The sequence below is a fragment of the Asparagus officinalis genome, chromosome 3 (assembly GCF_001876935.1).
Source record: "Asparagus officinalis chromosome 3, Aspof.V1, whole genome shotgun sequence".
Taxonomy (NCBI): domain Eukaryota; kingdom Viridiplantae; phylum Streptophyta; class Magnoliopsida; order Asparagales; family Asparagaceae; genus Asparagus; species Asparagus officinalis.
This window is the reverse complement of record NC_033796.1, coordinates 112314642-112334127: the sequence shown is the minus strand read 5'-3', so window position 1 is coordinate 112334127 and position 19486 is coordinate 112314642. Positions and strand designations below refer to the sequence as shown.

At 38.8% G+C, this 19486-nt stretch overlaps 2 protein-coding genes across 2 annotated transcripts in view; one reads left to right on the top strand and one right to left on the bottom strand.

The window, feature by feature from the left end:
• LOC109835785 (LIM domain-containing protein WLIM1-like) lies at nt 353-8838 on the bottom strand. Its single transcript, XM_020403809.1, has 5 exons — nt 8648-8838; nt 1314-1410; nt 1187-1230; nt 983-1072; nt 353-863 (listed from the first exon to the last, which is right to left on the bottom strand). Exons 1-5 carry the CDS (start codon nt 8789-8791, stop codon nt 627-629), a joined length of 612 nt encoding a protein of 203 aa, XP_020259398.1. The 5' UTR covers nt 8792-8838; the 3' UTR covers nt 353-626.
• LOC109835617 (nuclear-pore anchor) overlaps nt 11225-19486 on the top strand; it is a 53742-nt gene continuing 45480 nt past the window's right edge. Inside the window, exons 1-4 of the mRNA XM_020403588.1 lie at nt 11225-11237; nt 11792-11991; nt 12200-12346; nt 16136-16234. Of these exons, the coding sequence (XP_020259177.1) occupies nt 11225-11237; nt 11792-11991; nt 12200-12346; nt 16136-16234 (459 nt within the window). The remainder of the gene's footprint in view (nt 11238-11791; nt 11992-12199; nt 12347-16135; nt 16235-19486) is intronic.

The following is a 19486-nucleotide window of genomic DNA, read 5'->3' as shown; positions in this document are numbered from 1 at the left end:
TCCGGCGAGGGGTGGCGGGAGCAGGAGGAGATGGCGAAGGTGAAGGTGAATTTGTCGGGTTTTGGATGTTGAAATGAGAGGAGCTGGCGAAAGAGGAGGATGGAGGAGCGGGAATGAGAGGGGGATTTGGAGTAGGATCGGATGAGGATGTTGAGGAGAACCGGGGAGAGAGAAGGGAGATGGCGGATGATGAGCTGGGCGTGGATTTGCTGGAGGCGAGAGGGGGAAGAGGAGCTGCTGCAGTTTTTTAGGATGCTGTGCAGTAAAGAGAGCGTCACGGATTTTGGTCTCATCGGTTACCCGCACACCCGTCCGGAAAAAAAAAATTAACAACTTCAGAGCGAACACCGCGTTAAGAAAAATCCCTCTCAATATATAACAGACATTTTTTTTTGTTTTTTGGACAGGCTACTGCATTGTACAAATACCTCTAGTGCGTATTAGCCACAAACTTACTTCCAATGTGTCGAATCACAGAATCTTGTCCACAACTGGGAGCTCACAAAATCCTATCGCAACCCTTTTATTTTTATTCGAACAATCACAACTCAAAAGAATGAACCGAGGAAAACCTCTTCCTAAAACAGGAACATCAAAGCCCGCGCAATCCCGAAAGAAGCGGAGGATCAAGCACTTTCCTCTACACCGTTGGCGTCCACATGGTTCTCAGAGAGCGACTTCGCGTGATCTTGGTATCTGTCGCCGAGCTGGCTGAAATCTCCCTTGGCCATGAAGAGCTGAGAATGGTGGTGCTTGCAGTAAAGCTTGCCCTCGTGCGCAACAAAGTTAGATGGGCTGATCGTGCACCCTCCATGAACACACTTGAAGCATGATTTGTGGTATGAACTGCCATCAATTGTTACCTGAAACCACAAAAATTCATGGAAGAAAGTAAAATTATCAAGAATCAGATCACAGCTCACAACATAGGACTCTGTATATGTGCTAACAACGACGTTAGAGCAAAATATCGAGGGAATACCTTCTCTATAGGGTACACGGTTTTCTTGCAAAGAATGCATCTTTCTTGTGTCCCAACAAACATACTTGAAAATCTTCTGCTAGCATAACTCTGCGGAATGTTGTCCCAAAATGATAATAAAAAAACATGCATGAAGGTCAAGGACAACTGAAAAAACTTTGGATAAATGAAACATGACAGTCATGTGATCTCGTTTGAGAATACCTCATGATTGTTTGATCTGTCTACCTTGGTAGATCTTGGAGCACCTATTTTAAAACAAAATTAACTTTGCTTTCAGAGAGAGAAAAAACCGAGAAAACTGTTGAGCTTAATGAGAGTTGTTGTGTACCTTCAAAACTTTTATCCAATCTGCCAGTCATCTTAACGAGTTGATCATAGTGAGGTTTGCAGTAGAGGACACCCTCAAAGGAGCTATAGTTGCTGAGCTGCATCATTAGGCACAAAATAAAATTATTCAATTTACTCAATGATTAACATAGCTGTAGAAAACGGCGACGAATTGTTCAAAGTGTTGGGAAAACGTGCAAAATCAGTGTCTATAGGAAATTTCAGATCGGTCCGACTGGTTGGGTTCGACCAGTCGACTGATCGCATGCACACTACAGGGTCTGAAAACATCGTTCTGGACGATCGACCGATGCATCCTTATCGGTCGACTGATGGAGGCCTATCCGTCGACCGATAGAGGTGCATCGCTCGACCGATAGCGGATTTGGGCCTGATTCGGTTTCCTGGTTGGTTTTGATTTGGGTTTTGATATAAAAAGAAACACGTTTTCTAGGGTTTCTTAGTCAGAGAAAATAGATTGTTTTGAACACTTTGAGAGGGAGATTATTATGAGGGAGTGAGAGATCATTTGTTAGGATTATTTTGAGAGTTTGTGTGAGTTGTAACCCGTTATTTTCTCCTCCATATAGTGAAATCTCTCCATCATCTCCCTGTTGACATAGGCAATTTGTCGAAGCACGTAAATCTGTGTTTGTGTGTGATTGATCTTGGTCGTTCTCTTTGTGAACCGTGTTCGTTGGTGTTCTCTTGTCAGTTGCTTACCGACTCGTGTGATTTGTGCACACTTTCGCCGTCGCACAACAATTGGTATCAGAGCTCAGATTTCAGATCTAGGGTTTTGGTTTGGGTGGAGAAAGATTCGTTGTTAGAAGCTTGGATATTGAAGATCTAGGCTTCGGTGGAGATAGCGTTTCGAAGTTGCCGTTGAAGATCTCTCTTTCCTCATGTGGTTAGGAGATCGTGTTAGAATCCAATCTAGGGTTCAAGTTGGGTAATTTCACAAATCTATTAAGTTCGATTCTTTCTTCTATAATTTGGAGTTAGCAAGCAATGGCAGGAGATAGTCGTGAAAGTAGCAAGGCTACATCGAGTACCATTCAAGTTGCACTTCAAAATACGAAGATCAGTGTTGTGAAGTATTACGACAGGATCAACTTTGGGTTGTGGATGAGTGATGTGCAAGATGCATTGAATGCTCAAATTTTGGAAGAGACTATTATGACTCATGAGAGACCACCAAAGTATGATGAGACGATATGGGACAAGATGAATCGGAATGCTTATGGGGTGATTAGATCTTGTTTGGAACAAGAGTCGAAGTACGATGTTATCGGCGTGACGTCTGCGATGAAGATATTGGATATTCTTAACAACAAGTATCTTACGAAGAGTGTTGAAAATCGGTTGTACTTGCTACGAAGGTTATTCAAATTCCAGATGTCCAGGGGTACCTCACTTGCAGATCATGTGAACAATTCCACAAAGTTATTATCGGACTTGATGAATGTGGTTGAGAAGATATCAGATGAGTACAAAATGATCATCTTGTTAGGCCCATTACTCGATGAGGAGTATGGCACATTTGTGCTCATATTGTTGAATGGTAGATCTTTCATCACCTATAGTGAAGTAACTAATGCATTGACGAATTTTGATTTGAGAATGAATGATAAAGAGTCTTCTAGAGCTAGCACTTCAGGAGAGACCTTGTCGATGAGAGAAAGGAGTTCTTATCCAAGAGGTGGTAATTGAGGCAGGTCAAAGTCTAGAGGCTACTACTAGATTTCGAAGAACCAGTGTGCTTTCTGTAAAGAACAAGGACTTTAGAAGAGAGATTGTCCGAAGCTCAAAGAGAATGAGAATAGCAAGAAGAATGGGCCGAAGGCCAGAGAGATGAACGTTATTAAGAGTGGTAATGATTCCAACGATTCATGATTTTCTCTATTGGTTACTCTAGAGGTTAACCATGCATCAGATTGAATGCTGGATTCTAGTGCTACTTATCATGTGACTCCCCGAAGAGATTAGTTTGCATCATTCGAGAAGTTCGATGGGGGTATGGTGGTCATGGGAAACGATCAGTCGTGTGACATTCGTTGGATAACTACCGTCAGGATTCGGATGCACGATGGAGTTGTTCGAGAGTTAAATGAAGTGAGATTTGTTCCTCAACTGGGAAAAAAATCTTATTTCTGTTGGAGCTTTAAAGGCAAATGTTTTGGTAAAAAGTTGGTTCTTTTATTAGTGGACTCATCACAACTTCGGTCATTACAATGAACTCAACAAAAAGAAAAACAAAATATTACAACTCTCTTAAAACACACGTAACGGACGTTTATCACCCGCTGCTTACGTGGAATCTTGGCCTGTGCCAGAGTTTATCCGTGGATCACTAACTGATCAGATCCAATATAGATTTTATTACCTCGCAAATGAGATAAGAAACTGAAGTAACTATCTCGGCAAAGCGAGATAATCACTCTTCTCGAGAATCACAGCTAGGTACGATCTCAAAGAAATGAATGAACGGATGCATATCTCTCGAACTCTTCCTCTTTATGCTGAATAGCTCACCGAGATCTCTTTCTTCTCTCTAAAATTCGTCCTTCTCGCTCTTCAGTTCGACAGGGCTCCGCCGAGGCTCGAGACTTACGAATCCGTGCAAATGAAGACCCTAAGGCTGTATTTATAGGCTTCGGAAGCTTGGTTTTCGGATGAGAATAGCTGATAACCTCTTATCTTCAGTTAAAATCACGTTCAAATCAGTTGAGGGGCTGTTGGATCAGAATATATCAAAATTTGGGCAGTTAACGACGAAAAACAGCAAAAACAGCATGTTTGGGGCCTGAGACACTTTTTGTGTCTCGGCCAGCGAGACACATTGTGGTCTCGGCTAGCCCGAGACACATTATGTGCTTCTCGGCTTTTCGACCGAGGCGTTGTTTGCGCGTCTTGACTATTTTCGCTGTAATTTTTCCGTCCGATCTCGGAATGACGTGATTCAAAGTGTGTCGGAAAGCCAAAGAAGAGATCTATAACTTTCCATAGGTAAATCATACATGGAGCGAACAAGACACGAGTGATGCTTCACCTTTCGTGAGTGAGACATAACTCCCAATTAGATCGTCTCTTTGTTATTCTACTATCTCGTTGATTCGTAAGCTTCGTCGACTCGCTTCATACGCTTGTCGACATCAGATAATCCTCCTTAACTTGGATAATGATATTCATCGTCGTCTCTCCATCTCGATCTGCGTATGGGAACCCATAGGTAATTTTTGACGCCTACAACAAAGGGATTCAATGTGATTTTTGAGAACGTCTTGTAACAAAAATTACTAAGGAAACTTTGGTAGTGATGAAAAAAATCCACAGTAGGAATTTTTATTATCTAAAGAGAAGCATCAAGATTGGCTAGGTAGCTTCAACAGTTTCAGAGACGGGAGCGAGCAAACTTTGGCGCTAAAGATTGGGGCACACAGGAGAAAAATCACTACAGATATTGTGCAAGCAGGGGCTATTGAAGGGAGTCAAGAGTGAAAAGATTAAATTATGTGAGTACTGTGTTCTTGGTAAGAAGACTAAAGCGATGTTCGGGATAGCCATTCATAGGACGAGAGGCATCTTGAACTACGTGCACACGGATATTTTGGGTCCCACCAAGATGGCATCACTTGGTGGTCGACATTGGTTCGTCATGTTTGTGGATGACTACTCTAAGCGTTGTTGGGTGTACACCATGAAGCATAAGAGTGAATTCCTAGAGATATTTGTGGAGTAGAAGAGATTGGAACTACAGACAGAAAAAAAATCAGGACGTTGAGATCCGAGGGCATAGAGAGACACTTCACAGTTAGTCATTCGTCGTAGCAGAATGAGATGATAGAGAGGTTAAATCGGTCTTTATTGGAGAAGATCTGATGTTAGTTATCGCAGAGTGGTTTGAAGAAGATCTTTTGGACTGAGACACTTACATATACGAGTTACATCATTAATAGGCTGTCTTCATCTCCGATTCAGGAAAAAATTCCTATGGAGATGTGGTCGGAAGAACCAGCACACGATTATGATCAGCTCAATGTTTTTAGGTATCTTGTATTTTATCATGTTAAAACTAATAAGTTAGAACATCGAGCTAGAAAGATCATATTTGTGGGATTCAAGCGTGATGTGAAAGGATACAAGCTTTGAGATCCAGTTGAGAAGAAAATTGTGCTGAGTAGAGACGTTATTTTTAATGAGACTTCGCTTTTGAAGCCTTCCAGGTCTCATCAGGTGGAGAGCAGCCCGACAGAGGAAACATCGCAAATGATGGAGATTGATACAGCTCCACATAGTCCAGATATGAATGTATCTATTAGAGTGTCGACTGAGATAACGCCAGGCGAGCACATTGATGATTTGGAGGATACAGGTACAGCAGAGCAGGATCAGGGACCGATGGCTCAGGTTCAGGATTCTATTGCAGTTCGAAGACCCAAGAGAGACATACGATTGTAAGCGAGATATACAGATACAGTGGTTGCGATGCACTTTTAGTGGAAAATATCGATGAGATGGTTCCTACTACATTCAGAAAGGCTGAACAGAGTTTAGAGGCTGATTTGTGGTAGGAAGCTATGCGGGAAGAGATGAAGTCTCTTCAGAAAAATGACACATGAGAGCTTGTCGAGCTTCCAAAGGAATGGAAGGCAATTGGTTGCAAATAGTGTATACCAAGAAGGAGGGCATTCAGGGTACTCCAGTGAGGTTCAAAGCTAGATTGATAGCGAAGGGTTATGCACAAAAAGAAGGCATTGATTACAATGAGGTCTTCTCTTCGGTGGTGAAACACTCTTCAATTTGGATCTTGCTAGCTTTGGTGGCACAGTACGGTTTGAAATTGGATCAATTGGATGTGAAAACAGCTTTTTTCATAGTGATCTTAATAAAGAAATTTATATGACTCAACCGTTAGGGTTTCGAGCTTCAGGGAAGGAGAAATTAGTTTGTAGATTGAAGAAATCGCTATACGAGTTGAAGCAATCTTCGAGACGGTAGTATAAGCGATTCGATAGGTTCATGATCGGTCATTCATACATTCGAAGCCAGTTTGATCCTTGTGTGGACTATCGTAAGTTTTATGGAGGTGCGTACATTTATTTGTTGATTTATGTCGATGACATATTGGTTGTTTTTATTTTCAAATCTGTAATAGATAAATTGAAAATACAGCTTTTGAGCGAGTTTGAGATGAAGGATTTAGGTGAAGCAAAACGTATTTTGCTGATGAAGATCGGCAGAGACATAGATAAGGTAGAATATGTTTGACACAGGCGGCTTATTTGAAGAAGGTGCTACAGCGATTCAATATGAGCATGGAGACGAAGTCAGTCAATGTACCTTTGGGAGCCCATTTGAAGCTTTTAGCTGATCTTTCACCAAAGTTAGTTAAAGATAGAGAGTATATGTCAAAGACTCTATATGCGAGCGTAGTGGGAAGTTTGATGTACGCCATGATATGTATTAGGCCGGATTTGTCACAGGCAGTTAGCATGATTTCATGATACATGCATGACCGGAGACCAGATCATTGGGATGTCGTGAGGTGGATATTGAGGTACATTCGTGATACTCTCAACGTTTGTTTGGTATTTGAGCGGGACACAAGTGGTGGGCAGCTATGTATTAGATACGTAGATTCGGATTATGCTGGAGATTTGGATAAGCGTCGGTCGACGATGGGGTATGCGTTCACTTTGACTCGTATGCCGGTGTGTTGGAGATGCACCTTGCAGTCTACGGTTGCTTTGTCGACGGCGGAAGCAAAGTATATGACGATTACGGAAGCTGTTAAGGAGACGATTTGGCTTCGAGGATTTTTGGAGGACCTTGGTGTTTCGTAGCGGTCAGTCACCATTCATTGTGATAGCATGAGTGTTATCTATTTGACGAAGAATCAAGTGTTCCATGCGAGGACAAAGCACATCGATGTTCGCTATCACTTCGTCCGAAATGTTCTTGAAGATGGGGATGTGGAGCTCGTGAAAGTCCACACAAAAGATAATCCAGCAGATATGCTCACGAATGTGGTCCCGAGAAACAAGTTCGATCATTATAGAAGCTTGTTGCGAATTTGCGCTTGTTGAGGCCATTCGCGGTCATTTGGATGAACTACAGAAGGCTTGATCCCTTGGGAGAGGGGGTATTCCTGGTTGGTTTTGGTTTGGGTTTTGATATAAAAAGAAACACGTTTTCTAGGGTTTTTTAATCAGAAAAAAGAGATTGTTTTGAGCACTTTGAGAGAGAGGCTATTGTGAGGGAGTGAGAGATCATTGGTTAGGGTTATTTTGAGAGTTTGTGTGAGTTGTAACTCGTTGTTTTCTTCTCCATATAGTGAAATCTCCTCATCCTCTCTCCGTGGACGTAGGCAATTTGCCGAACCACGTAAATCTCTGTGTTTGTGTGTGATTGATTTTGGTCGTTCTCTTTGTGAACCGTGTTCGTTGGTGTTCTCTTGTCAGTTGCTTACCGACTCGTGTGATTTGTGCACGCTTTCGCCGTCGCGCAACAATAGCATCATGCCGATGGCGTTTTCTACTCGGTCTTTTTTCGCTTATATTTAAAAAAAATTACAAGTTTTTTTATTATCACATAATATACGTGATGCAAAGTTAAAAGACCAGAGCAAATACAAATGACAAGCAAATAATCTCAGTTGTTATAATAGTTTAATGTCAGGTGCTACGCAGAGAAGTCGCATAGACTTGGGAAGTGGCTGGCTCAGTCACTGAGGATGGTTTTCTTTGTTAAGAACATCGTACGCAAAAGACGGCTCAGACAGGGAATTCTTGGATTTGTTTCTTACACACTAAAAACATTGATATATTAAGGAATTAGTAGATTTTTCACTTCCAAAATGGGGCAAAAACAATATGATTATACGATACGTGGCGTGGCCTAAAATCTATAATTAATAAAGCACAGATGACAGATAGCTAAAATGGTTTTCACCTCAACATAGTTTACAAATTAAGCCTGTTTTTAAGTTCCATAAAATCCGACTGCGTGTGACCCGGAGGGTTTGGTGCTCCCGCTGTCTTGGGTTCGATTCTGGGCTGGGTTATAAAAAAACATAATAATAATAATAATAATAAGCTCCATAAAATCCTAACTAAAAGAAAAATTAACTGCTTGTCATAATAATATACTCCCAATTATAAACATCAAGTCAAAGCTACACCTAGGGATGCAAAACCCACAGCCAAGAAACCCAGAAAAAAATGAGAATTAGTCCCAGAGCACATACATGATCAAGGAGATAGATTCAATAACAAAGAAAAATGCATGGGTGAGTTGAATTGAATTGAATTGAATTAACGAAGGAATGAATACCTTGAGGGTTCCTCTGCAGTGATGACAACGGAAGCAGGACTTGTGATAGACTCTGTTGTCAGCGGTGAGCTGATCCACCAAATACACCGTCTTCTCGCATCCTTGGCATTTCTGAGTCGTGCCCCCATAACCCATACTTGTCATTTTCCAAATTCTTCTTCAATCAAGAACTAAACTCTTTCTTCTTCTTTATTTTGGTCTTTGTTATGTATATATATATATATTTAAAAAAAGGGGTAAAAAGGGAGAGAAGGAGCTGTCTTTTGATTTGTCTAGAGACAACACAGCTCAGCAGTTGGTCTTTGTTTCTTAGTCCTTGTGTGCGTTCTTCTTTACACATTTGTTTCTACATGCCTACATTTCTATGGATATTTATGCAAAGTTTTGGGTGAATAGCAAAAAGTCTCTGAATGTTATGACTGTATTACAGAATTACCCCCACCCCCTGAATAACAACTTTTCCCTTTTTATTTGGCTAAATTGCAATTGAACGCCTTTAGTTTCCCCTACTTTACACCTATATACCTCACTTGTTTTTGGCAGCAGTTACATATTCTATAGTTTTTAAAACTTGCACTTCTATACCCTCATTTGTTTTGGCAACAATTATAAAGTTTCTGAAACGTACGCTTAAATTCCATAATGTTTTAAAAACTTACACTTAAATACTATCAGTTATTCAAACTTGAGGGTATTTAATTGCGAGGTTTAAAAACTTTAGGGTATGCAAGTGTTGCATAAACAAGAGAGGCTATATAAGTGAAAGTTTTAAAATTTTAGGATATATAAGCGCTGCAAAAAACAAGTGAGGATATATAAGTGCAACATAGTTGAAACTATAGAGTATTTAAGTACAATTAAACCATTATTTTTCCAACTTCTGATTCAATAATTTAATATATAATTGTCTGGGCTGAGAAAATCGAGGTCTATAAACCCCTTGGAGATTAGACTCAAAGATTAGGGACACAGTCGTCTGTTTTGATCAACAGTGAACTCCGTTGGTCGATAGCTTAAAAATAAGACAGAAAAAAATAAGACAGAAAAAAACGTCAAATTGATGAAGAATACTATTCTCCTCTTCCCCTCCATCGCTCAAGTTAGCCTTTTATAAAGAAGACTAAATTCAATGGAAAATAGGCTAGTGTTCTTGGGAGGAAGAATCGTGGATTCCTTTACTTGTGCATTATATGTTATATTTATAGATATTTGGCAAATCAGGTATAAAAATTGTTGGGAATTACGAGGGACTACTCTAAATCCCTAAAACAGCAAAAAACGCAATATAGAAAAAAGTACATCAAGATTTACGAGGTTCGACAAACTTGCCTACGTCTTCAGGAGCCACACAATTAATTTCTTATTAATCAAAGAAATTACAATGCAAGAACAGATCTCAAACTTGTGATCTCTCAATAAATACAAAGGTTGTTACTGTAGCTACAGTGATAACTCTTCTTAAATTCCCCTTCTTAAATTCCCTTCCCCCAACAATCGTGAGTACGGGAGAAAAAGCAAATTTTGATTATTCATGTGTACAGTATTTTCTGGATGTATTCATATATTAATGTAATTGTATAGGAAAAATACAAATTGTAATTAATTTTTTTTGCTGGAAAAAAAAGCAACCTAGACGGAATTCCGTCTAGGTTGTAATAATCAACCTAGACGGAATTCCGTCTAGTCCGGCAGACTAGACAGAATTCTTACTTCCGTCTAGGTTGACTTCCGTCTAGATTGATCAACCTAGACGGGATTCCGTCTAGTTTGATTCAATCTAGACGGAAGCAAAACAAACGAACCTAGCTAGACGGAATTCCGTCTAGTTGAACTAACCTAGACGGGATTTGGATCAACCTAGACGGAAATTTCCGTGCTAGACGGAATTCCGTCTAGTTGAACTAACCTAGACGGGATTTGGATCAACCTAGACGGAAATTTCCGTCTAGGTTGCTCGTACTAACCTAGACGGGATTTGGATCAACCTAGACGGAAATTTCCGTCTAGGTTGCTCGTTTTTCTACTAGTACTACATGAAGAGTAGATCGGCAGCTTGGTTGCCGAGTTAGTCGCACACGTGGCTGGATTTCCCAAACCCAAACAATAGGAGAGGGTTATACGCATAACAAATTCCACGAAAATGAAAAAGAGACGTCAAGCTGACGATTTGAAAATTTGCGAAGATCTCTTAGAATCATTATAAGAACCAGGGGAACGTATTGCAAAAGTTTTTATCTCATGTGGATAATTTCGTGCAATGACATAGTTAGGCAGGTCCTTACATGCAAAAGCTAGGCAGGCCAAACTTTCGTTCTCATGCTAGTCACGTCTTCAACACCTTTTGATTTTTTTTTTTTTCACTTTTCTTTTGGCAGTCGTGGAATCCTACCCAGCAGCACTCTTCTCAGTAGCCAACCCCACGGTTTCGCCCACGTTCACTTTTCCTTGTTTAGTACTCAAAGAATGTGCGGAAAATAAAATGCTCGTTTCCATCTAATTGTAAATGTGCTATATCTTTTAAAGTTTGAATGTTCATACCCACTTCTTATTCATCCCTATATTAAATTAAATATGCGAATGGACGTCCCCGGTGCGTTTAGTAGGGAATTGACTTTCCCACTTAAGCAAGAAGAACACATTTTTTTTAAATACGTGCAAACATTCCCAAATTGTTCATTAATTTACGATACCATATTCCTGCTTCATTCTCTAAATACATCCGAAGTTGAAAATAAAAATAAAAATAAAAATGAGCATTCCATTCACACCCTCGTTTTATTTCATTTCTTACTCCATTCTATTCTCACTTTGATTCGAACGAGGCAGTATTTTCTTCCACAATCCCTGCTGCTGCGGGGTTTTTATTGGTTTTGAACTGGGCTTTATTTATCGCTTCAACTGGATTATGGTCCAGTTGTGCTACAACGATGAGCCCATGAGTTGAGTTGGGCCTTAGGCCTTGTCTCAACCTCTCTTATTCAAAAGCCACAAAGCCCACCGCCTCGAGCCTCCTACAAACTTCGATTCCTTTTCTCGATCCCGTCGCTCGTTTCCCCCCCACTCTACCTCACTCGCGCTCGATTCATCTCCCGAACCCTAGCGTCCCGTTTTCGCGCGATGCCCCTCTTCATCTCGGACGATGAGTTCCGGCTCATCGCCCACCCGACGCCGCCTCCATCGCCTCCGAGCAGACCTGCGCTCTCTTAGAGCAGAAGTACTCCTCTCTCTACTCCGACTTCACCCGCCTCCAAACAGAGAACGCCCAGCTCTCCGCCTCCGTCGAGCTCAGGCTCTCAGAGATCGCCGACGCCCAGGCCGAGAAGCACCAGCTGCATCTCAAGGCTGTATGTATCTCGCCCTAGTCTTCTTCTAGTTTTTTTAAAAAATTAAACCCATTATTTTACCCTTTTTTTGGGATTCCGAAAAAAGGTGGGTTTAAACATAGTTGAGTGCAAAATAATTGGTCGAAAACCAAGATAGCATTTTTTAAAAAAAAATTTGGTTTTGATTTATTGTTATTATATTGCTTATGGTTTTAATTTGGTTTGGAAGATTGGGAAGGATGGGGAGATTGAGAGACTGTCAATGGAGTTGGCGGAGCTTCAGAAGTCGAAAAGGCAGCTCCTGGCGTTGGTAGAACAGAAGGACGCAGAGATCAGAGAGAGAAATGCTACCATTCAGAGCTACCTTGATAAAATTGTAAGTTTGCTCTGTTGCTTTTCATTGATATTCGTTTGGGCAGTTGGCGTTGTAATTTTTTCATTATCATTTTCCAATTCAATGACGCGTGATTCCATCCACTGCTGATAGAATATGTTTTTTTTAGTTTGACATGGGAGCAATAGGAAACTGCGGTTTATTGAGCTAAATCTGAAACGTAAACAACTGAAAATTTTGCAATTACCTCAAAATAAAAAAAAAAGTGGGCGCACCTTGTTTTTGACATTTTGTAAATTTTCATGCTGTCACATGTCTACGTATGTGTAAGTTTCTCAAGCTGAGGAATATTGATAGCAGGAAATTTGTAGGGCAAATTAAGAGAAGGAATTTTTGCGATCAAGATCCACATTTATGCTGGATTTCTTAAAAAGGTGGATTAAATTTGTTAAGCATTCTAATAATTTGCCAGGTGGACTTAGAATCTGTGCTGATATTATGACCATTTTGTTCTCTACTTGTTCAAAGGCCTGGATATTAGGAGTCATGTGTTCGGAATTAGAGACATAAAACCATGTCCCATTTGTATGAATTGAAATAATAAACCATCAATTCTTCACGATGAATCCTTTCACTGAGATAATAAATCCTTCCCGTAGCGGACCGGACCAATTTTTTTTCTAAATCTTCGGAGAGCATAATAATATGCATTATCAAGGCTTACATTATCTCTTTTCTGTTCTTTTTGGTATGGACAAACTCACCCGCATATCAGGTTTATGAGTGAGAAACATCTCTTCTGAGATGGACAAATGGAGAAAGCATGAGATTCTGTAGTATTTGTTAGTAGTAGAAGAAGAATGCTCATAACCTTAACAAGAACGTGCATGGTTTATATTAATAGAGGAAATAACTGGGGCAAATATTTCTGTAAGTAGGTTTATTCCATCATAAAGATGATACGTCTAATCGTGTTACCATAACATTAAAGCATGTTGGTTGAAGTATTAAAATGCCTCTGGAGTTGTATGCAAGTGAAGAAGATCATGAGCCTCAAAGGGTAAAGGAATTTTCTTAGGTGAGCTATACTTATAAGTTAGGTTTAGCAAAGATGTTCAGAAGGCCAGTGTAGTTACGATTAGGATATTGAGATGAATGAGAAACTATTGCATTTTAGTTAGAAATGGATATTTTTGGAGTATCTGGTTAATAGGAAGATGGAAGGTGTAAGTATTATTTACCGTGAATGACAGTTTTATACTTAAAGTGGGGTAGGTTGAAAGAAACTTGGATTGAAGATTTAAAGTAATATAGGCAGCTCGCCTATTTAATTGACCAAATGGTTATTAATTGATGTGAATGGAGAGATATAATTAGAACTGAACTAAAAAGAGGTAATAAGTTTAGCTCTTGGTCTTTATTTTTCTATTGAAAATTATCATAGTATTAACAAAAGACCTCGATGTAAAACCATTTTGATATATTTGTATATTAGAAGCATAGTTACACAGTACACAGTACATAGCGGGTCACGGGTCATGGTACGAATTCGGGTACGCGATTCGCCACTCAATAAATTTGGATTCGTTAGGGGTAGCTTGCTTCAGTATGCAAGTTCGGTTAGTAGTACATTGTAAATTTTTTTAGGGTACGCTTAAAGTTTTCCGAAAGTATATAGTATGAAACTAGAAAGCTAATTATGAATTTTAGTATTTTTTTCATACAAAATACTTAAATACTTCTTTTAGATGGTGTTTGTTTCTTTGTTTTGTTTTTCTTCATAGAGCTTGTTTTAGGATCATTGTTTCATTTTACATTTAATTAAGATATGTGTGTAGTTATAGTGAAGTCATTGGCTCATACACTTTATTTTGTGTCCCATTCACTTAATTGCACACATTGCATTGCGTCTTATGCACGTGCACTTAAAGAGACTTTACATCTAGCCTACTTGTAAGTGATACGCTAAGTTTGGGGAACCGGTTCGTGTATCGGAGGGAATTGGTTCGTAAATGTACCGAGAATCGGTTCGCAGGAACTATACAACTGTTCGAGGGGTCCGGGGAATCACGCAACTATGATTAGAAGGCTACCCCTACGATGGAGGCTAGGAATGAGGAATACCGTATCCTTCTCGTTGAACATAAGGCATGACCTGCCTCATGTCATGGTAGGAGGGTAGATGTTCCGCAAATCAATATTCTTGAGATTACTTGCTAAATAGCCACTCATCACGTGGTTAAAAATTTGATGTGAAATTATATCTATGCTATTATCTTGTCTAATTAGAAGCCTCTCTTGCACAAGTATGTGCACTGAAATGTGTGTGCCTAACACTAGGGTCTTCGGTCGTTTCACATATTACATATAGAAAAAAAGGAAAGAGGAGACATGATGTAGGCATACCCAATATGGGAAACAACATCAATTGATGAATGGTTATACAATGCAATGGTGGTCCTTATGAGCTAATTGCTCTACACTTCTTACTTGGTGTAGCTTGTTCCATGGGTCATTAGTGGGAATTTAGTTTCCATCATGGTATGCGTTCTTAGATTGCTGTTGCATATTCAGCTCTGTTGCAACTGCTATTGCTATTTTCTGGATATATCTGATCGGTCAAGGAAAGCTTCTCAGATGGTGCGCCTTTAAGAACATTTGGTACTTTCAACTTCATGAATGTATTTTAAACAGAGCACAATATCCTTATGCATCCATTTCACATATTAGGTGTAGCTGGTGTATTCGGTGGCTCCCTATTTAGTGCTATGCATGGTTCCTTCGTAATCTTAGTTTAATCATAGTTTAATCAGGGGAATCACTTCAAACGTGTCTGCTAAGGAAAGTTACAGATTCAGTTAAGAGGAAGAAATTGATAATAATGCAGCTGCTTATGGTTGTTTTGGTTGATTGATCTTCCATACAAATTCGGTCAAGAGGAAGAAATTGATAATAATGCAGCTGCTCATGGTTATTTTGGTCGACAGATCTTCCAATATGCTAGTTTCAAAAATTCTTGTTCCTTTCCATAATTTAAATATAAATTAACAATTTATATATACTTGATATTTTCAATAATTTGAACGTGAACCTTATTCTATTAAAAATTTGATATAATTATGTTTGCAATATTTGAATAATGAACAGATTGAAGTATAATATGAAAATATACATTCTATATGACGAATCGATCTGCCTATAAACAACAAAAAATACAGAGGGTGCTATGCGATATTACCATCCTTAGGGTCATAATATAAGCTATTAGTTGGTTTATTCATATTGTGTCCTGTCAAAATTTGATGGGTTTTTCATCTTGCCCCTTTCATGGCTGCTGAATTTGTGCCATCTTAGCAACCTGTGTCATTAATAGAACAGTAAGAAAATATAAGCTACACTTAAACTGAGTGTATGGAAGTTTAGAGACGTGATTTAGAAAGATGGTATAGACACATCAGAGACAAGTTCAAAATAGAGCAATCTTAATATCTTGCCAAGGCCTGTGATCTGTTTTAAGATGATGAAAAAATCAGGTTAGAATGCTGAACCTAATCATCTTGTTGGATTTCATCTTTACTAATCTTGTATGAATTTATATGTTATAGCTGTGCCATCTCAACAACTGGTGATGCTATATGGCATATTTGCGTTGTATTAACCGCATATTTGTGTCTATTGTATATTCGTATCTAACAGCTCGTTATCAGTGTTAGTTTTATGTTTTTATTTGTGTGCAGAGTTCATATCAGATTTCTCACGCGCTATTCATGTATTTATAATAGTCAACCCCTTTTTCTTCATAAAGCATCATCATTACTGTTGTTTTGGAAGGTTAATTTGACAGAGAGCAACAGTTCAAAAGAGGCTAGAGTGCATGAAACTGAGGCAGAGCTTGGGCGTTGTCGTGCTGCATGTAGCTGCCTTACTCAGGTTAATTTTGCATTTGTCAGTTTGTTGCGGAGAGAAAGTATGTGCTTTTATTTCATTTTCTGTTGTTATGATGGTTTTAATGATTTTATCATCTCTTACATCTGCATTTCTATTTACTTTTTTATGTTATTCTTGGCCATTTTGTTACTTTCTTTGGGTTTAGATCTTTCATAAGTTTAACTTTCAGAAGGTTTTGTTTGTGATGGATTTTAATATTCTTTGCTCTAATAACACATAATTGGATCGAGTCAGCTAACCTCTTTATAGGTCATGCTCGACATCATTATCTCTCTATATGCCTTTTGTTTTGCATTTGTATGGTTTGAATAACTTTATTTTTTGGTTTATCACTTGAATTACAATTTAGTGCTTCAGTAATGTGGTTGAGATTACACCCCTTAGAGTCTTATTCAATAGAAATTTTTTGTTATATCTTTTATATGCATTCTTTTGCCTTTTGTCAGGTTAGCTGACAGAACAGTTTTGTCAAATTTAAATTTTGATGAATAAACAGAAATATATAGATTCTTGTTTTCCCTGGCAAGAGTTTAAATCAAGTTATTGTGCCATATCCTGGGTAATATGGAATGCTATTCACAAAAGTAGGTGATAGTTTACTAAGATAAGAAAGGTTTTGTTTGAAGAAATTTATATGAATGAAGCGCCAAACAACTCCAGAAATAGGACAGCAAGTTTTCCCCCAAGAATCGTAGCTGTTTAATTTAAAAAAGTGTGCTAATTACTGCTCTCGTTTACTCATAAGGTCTTGTTGTTGCTCTTGCTCCATAGACCAAACATTTTGTGATGTCCAAAAGACTTCACTCTGTGACAGTTCTATCATGAATTGTTGAAATTTAAGTCTTGTGTTGTCGTCATGCAGTAAAAAGAAATCTGGTCCAATTTTTCGTAATATATGAGTTTTAGAAGGCCTGCAACCGTTTACTATAGCTGCTTTGAAAATAAAAGGAGTCTCTTGTTATCTTCCATTTCAGACGGTTGAAGCATTTTAGACAACTGTAGCATTTTAGATTACCTTATTCTAAAACCATTTTTCCTAGCTACCCCCTTTTTGACTTCCTTCGAAATTGGTCTTCTATGTGGACTAAGGATCCGTGAGTTTGAGAGTGATCTAATTGCTATTCATTTTCATCTTTCTATTTTCAGTTCATGCTTTTTGGTTTGATGCATTCACGGTTTCCAAGTTTTATTCTGTAGCTATGTAGTTACAAATGTTGGTTAGATCATCTGCTGTTTTTAAGTGCAGGAATTTGATTTTAATCATTTGATAAAATGAGTTCCAACCCACCACTTTTGTCTTGGAATAGTGGGGAATCAAGATCTTCTGTGGTATTTGGAACCCTCATAGAAAAAGTCAAGCTGCATGGTCTGGGATCTTGCAATTAAGAACAATTTTTCACTTTAGCCCTATTTAAATTTTTTATTATTAAAATCGACCCTTTTTTCTTTTATTCTCGTCGACATCGAGCTCGTCGGAGCTCCTCGCCGGTGCAGAGGTTGGTATCCACCCCCAAATTAACAATGACTCGCAGTTATAGAATTTTTGGCAAATCCTCATCCATCAACGGATTTGACAAGCCTTTACCGACTACCGTTTGAGTCGGGCTAGCATGCGGATTGTTTAAGTCCGTTCCGCATGTGACGTTGTGCTAAGAGAGTTAACGCTCTTAGTGCTACGATATTGAATACGTAGACTTCGTCTTTCTCACGGGAATAGACTACCCGGCGACGCGTGTTAGGCGTTGACTTTAGGATTTTTGGCTAATCCCCAGCCTTCAACGGATTTGATTAGCCTTTACCGACTACCGTTTGAGTCGAGCTAGTATGCGGATTGTCTCAATCCGTTCCGCATGTGACGTTGGGCTAAAGGAATGACCTCCCTTAGACTTGGTGCTACGACTTTGAATACGTAGACTTCGCCATTGTTACGGGAATAGGCTACCCGGCAACGTGTATTAGACGTTGACTTATCCCTACTTAGGCTTCGGGATAAAATTCCCCGCGCGTGTACTCTGGTGTCTTTTTCTTCGGAGAAAGACTAAACCGGCAGCGCGTGTTAGGCGCAGACTTATCCCTGCTTAGGATTCGGGATAAACTTCCTAGACTGGAATTCTAGTGTCTTCTTCAATTTGGGATTTTTGGCAACCCCCCAGCCATTAACGGGTTTGATGTGCCTTTACCTATTACCGTTTGAATCGGGCTAGCATGTGAATTATAAAAATCCGTTTCACATGTAACGTTGTGCTAAGAGAATTGCTTCTCTTAGACTTAATGCTATGATTTTGAATACATAGACTTCGTCTTTCTCACGGGAATAGACTACGTCTTTTTATCAGTGAAGCGTGGCTCCCAATCAGTTCATATCCTTGTTATTCTGCAGTTCTGTTGCTCCGCACGGTTTGTCGAATTACTTCATGCACTCTTCGATGTTAATTAATCTTACATGACTTGGATAGTGACGTTCATCGTCTTCTCTCAGCTTTGAGCTATTTGTGGGAACTTATAAGCAATTTTTGATGCCTACAATAATACCCATAGTTAACAACTTTCAATGAAAATTAAAAAGACAAGCCAAAAGTTAATAGGTTTAAGTGAAAGTTAACAACTAACTGAGATAGTTAACAGGAAATAGAAATAGCCAGCATATTATAATAAACATGTACTTTATATTGATTAGTCTTACATTCCTACAGCTCATATAGCTTGAATAGACAAAAGTATTGACAACCTAAATTACTCTATGACAAGTATAATTCTACATAACAATCCACACTAATCAGTTTCGGTTCATTCTTTACAAATCCATAATCAAACTTTTTGCCATAGAATAATATTGCAAAGCTAGTTTTAATTCATTTATACTTTCAAATTTGTTAACCCTTTTCAGTTAATGTTATGTGCCACCATTGTGGAATGATGGAAGTGTTGTTAAAAATATCATCTGATCTCAATATATTCTCACCAGATGGGTAATCATTTGGGATCCTCTTTGGATTAAAAGTATTTCATGGAGTAGTATGATTATATTTTGAATTCAAAGAAGTATCAATGTTGCACAAATTAAGAAATTAGTCAGATTTCAAAATAAACTATAAAACTAACATGTGATTGTGAAAATTAACAGGTTCATGTGAAAGTTAATAAGTAATAGTGACAATTAACAGATGTCGGGAATAGTTAACAAGTTCATGTGAGAATTAACGGATAGCTGTGATAGTTAACAATGACAAAAAA

What these genes read in the sequence shown, in the direction of transcription:
- LOC109835785 (XM_020403809.1), bottom strand. Translation starts at nt 8,791, where the DNA reads ATGACAAGTATGGGTTATGGGGGCACGACTCAGAAATGCCAAGGATGC. An exon ending in ACTGCAGAGGAACCCTCAAG is followed by an intron (nt 1,411 to 8,647) that starts GTATTCATTCCT and finishes CTAATGATGCAG; the next exon opens with CTCAGCAACTATAGCTCCTT. An exon ending in ACAGATCAAACAATCATGAG is followed by an intron (nt 1,073 to 1,186) that starts GTATTCTCAAAC and finishes AACATTCCGCAG; the next exon opens with AGTTATGCTAGCAGAAGATT.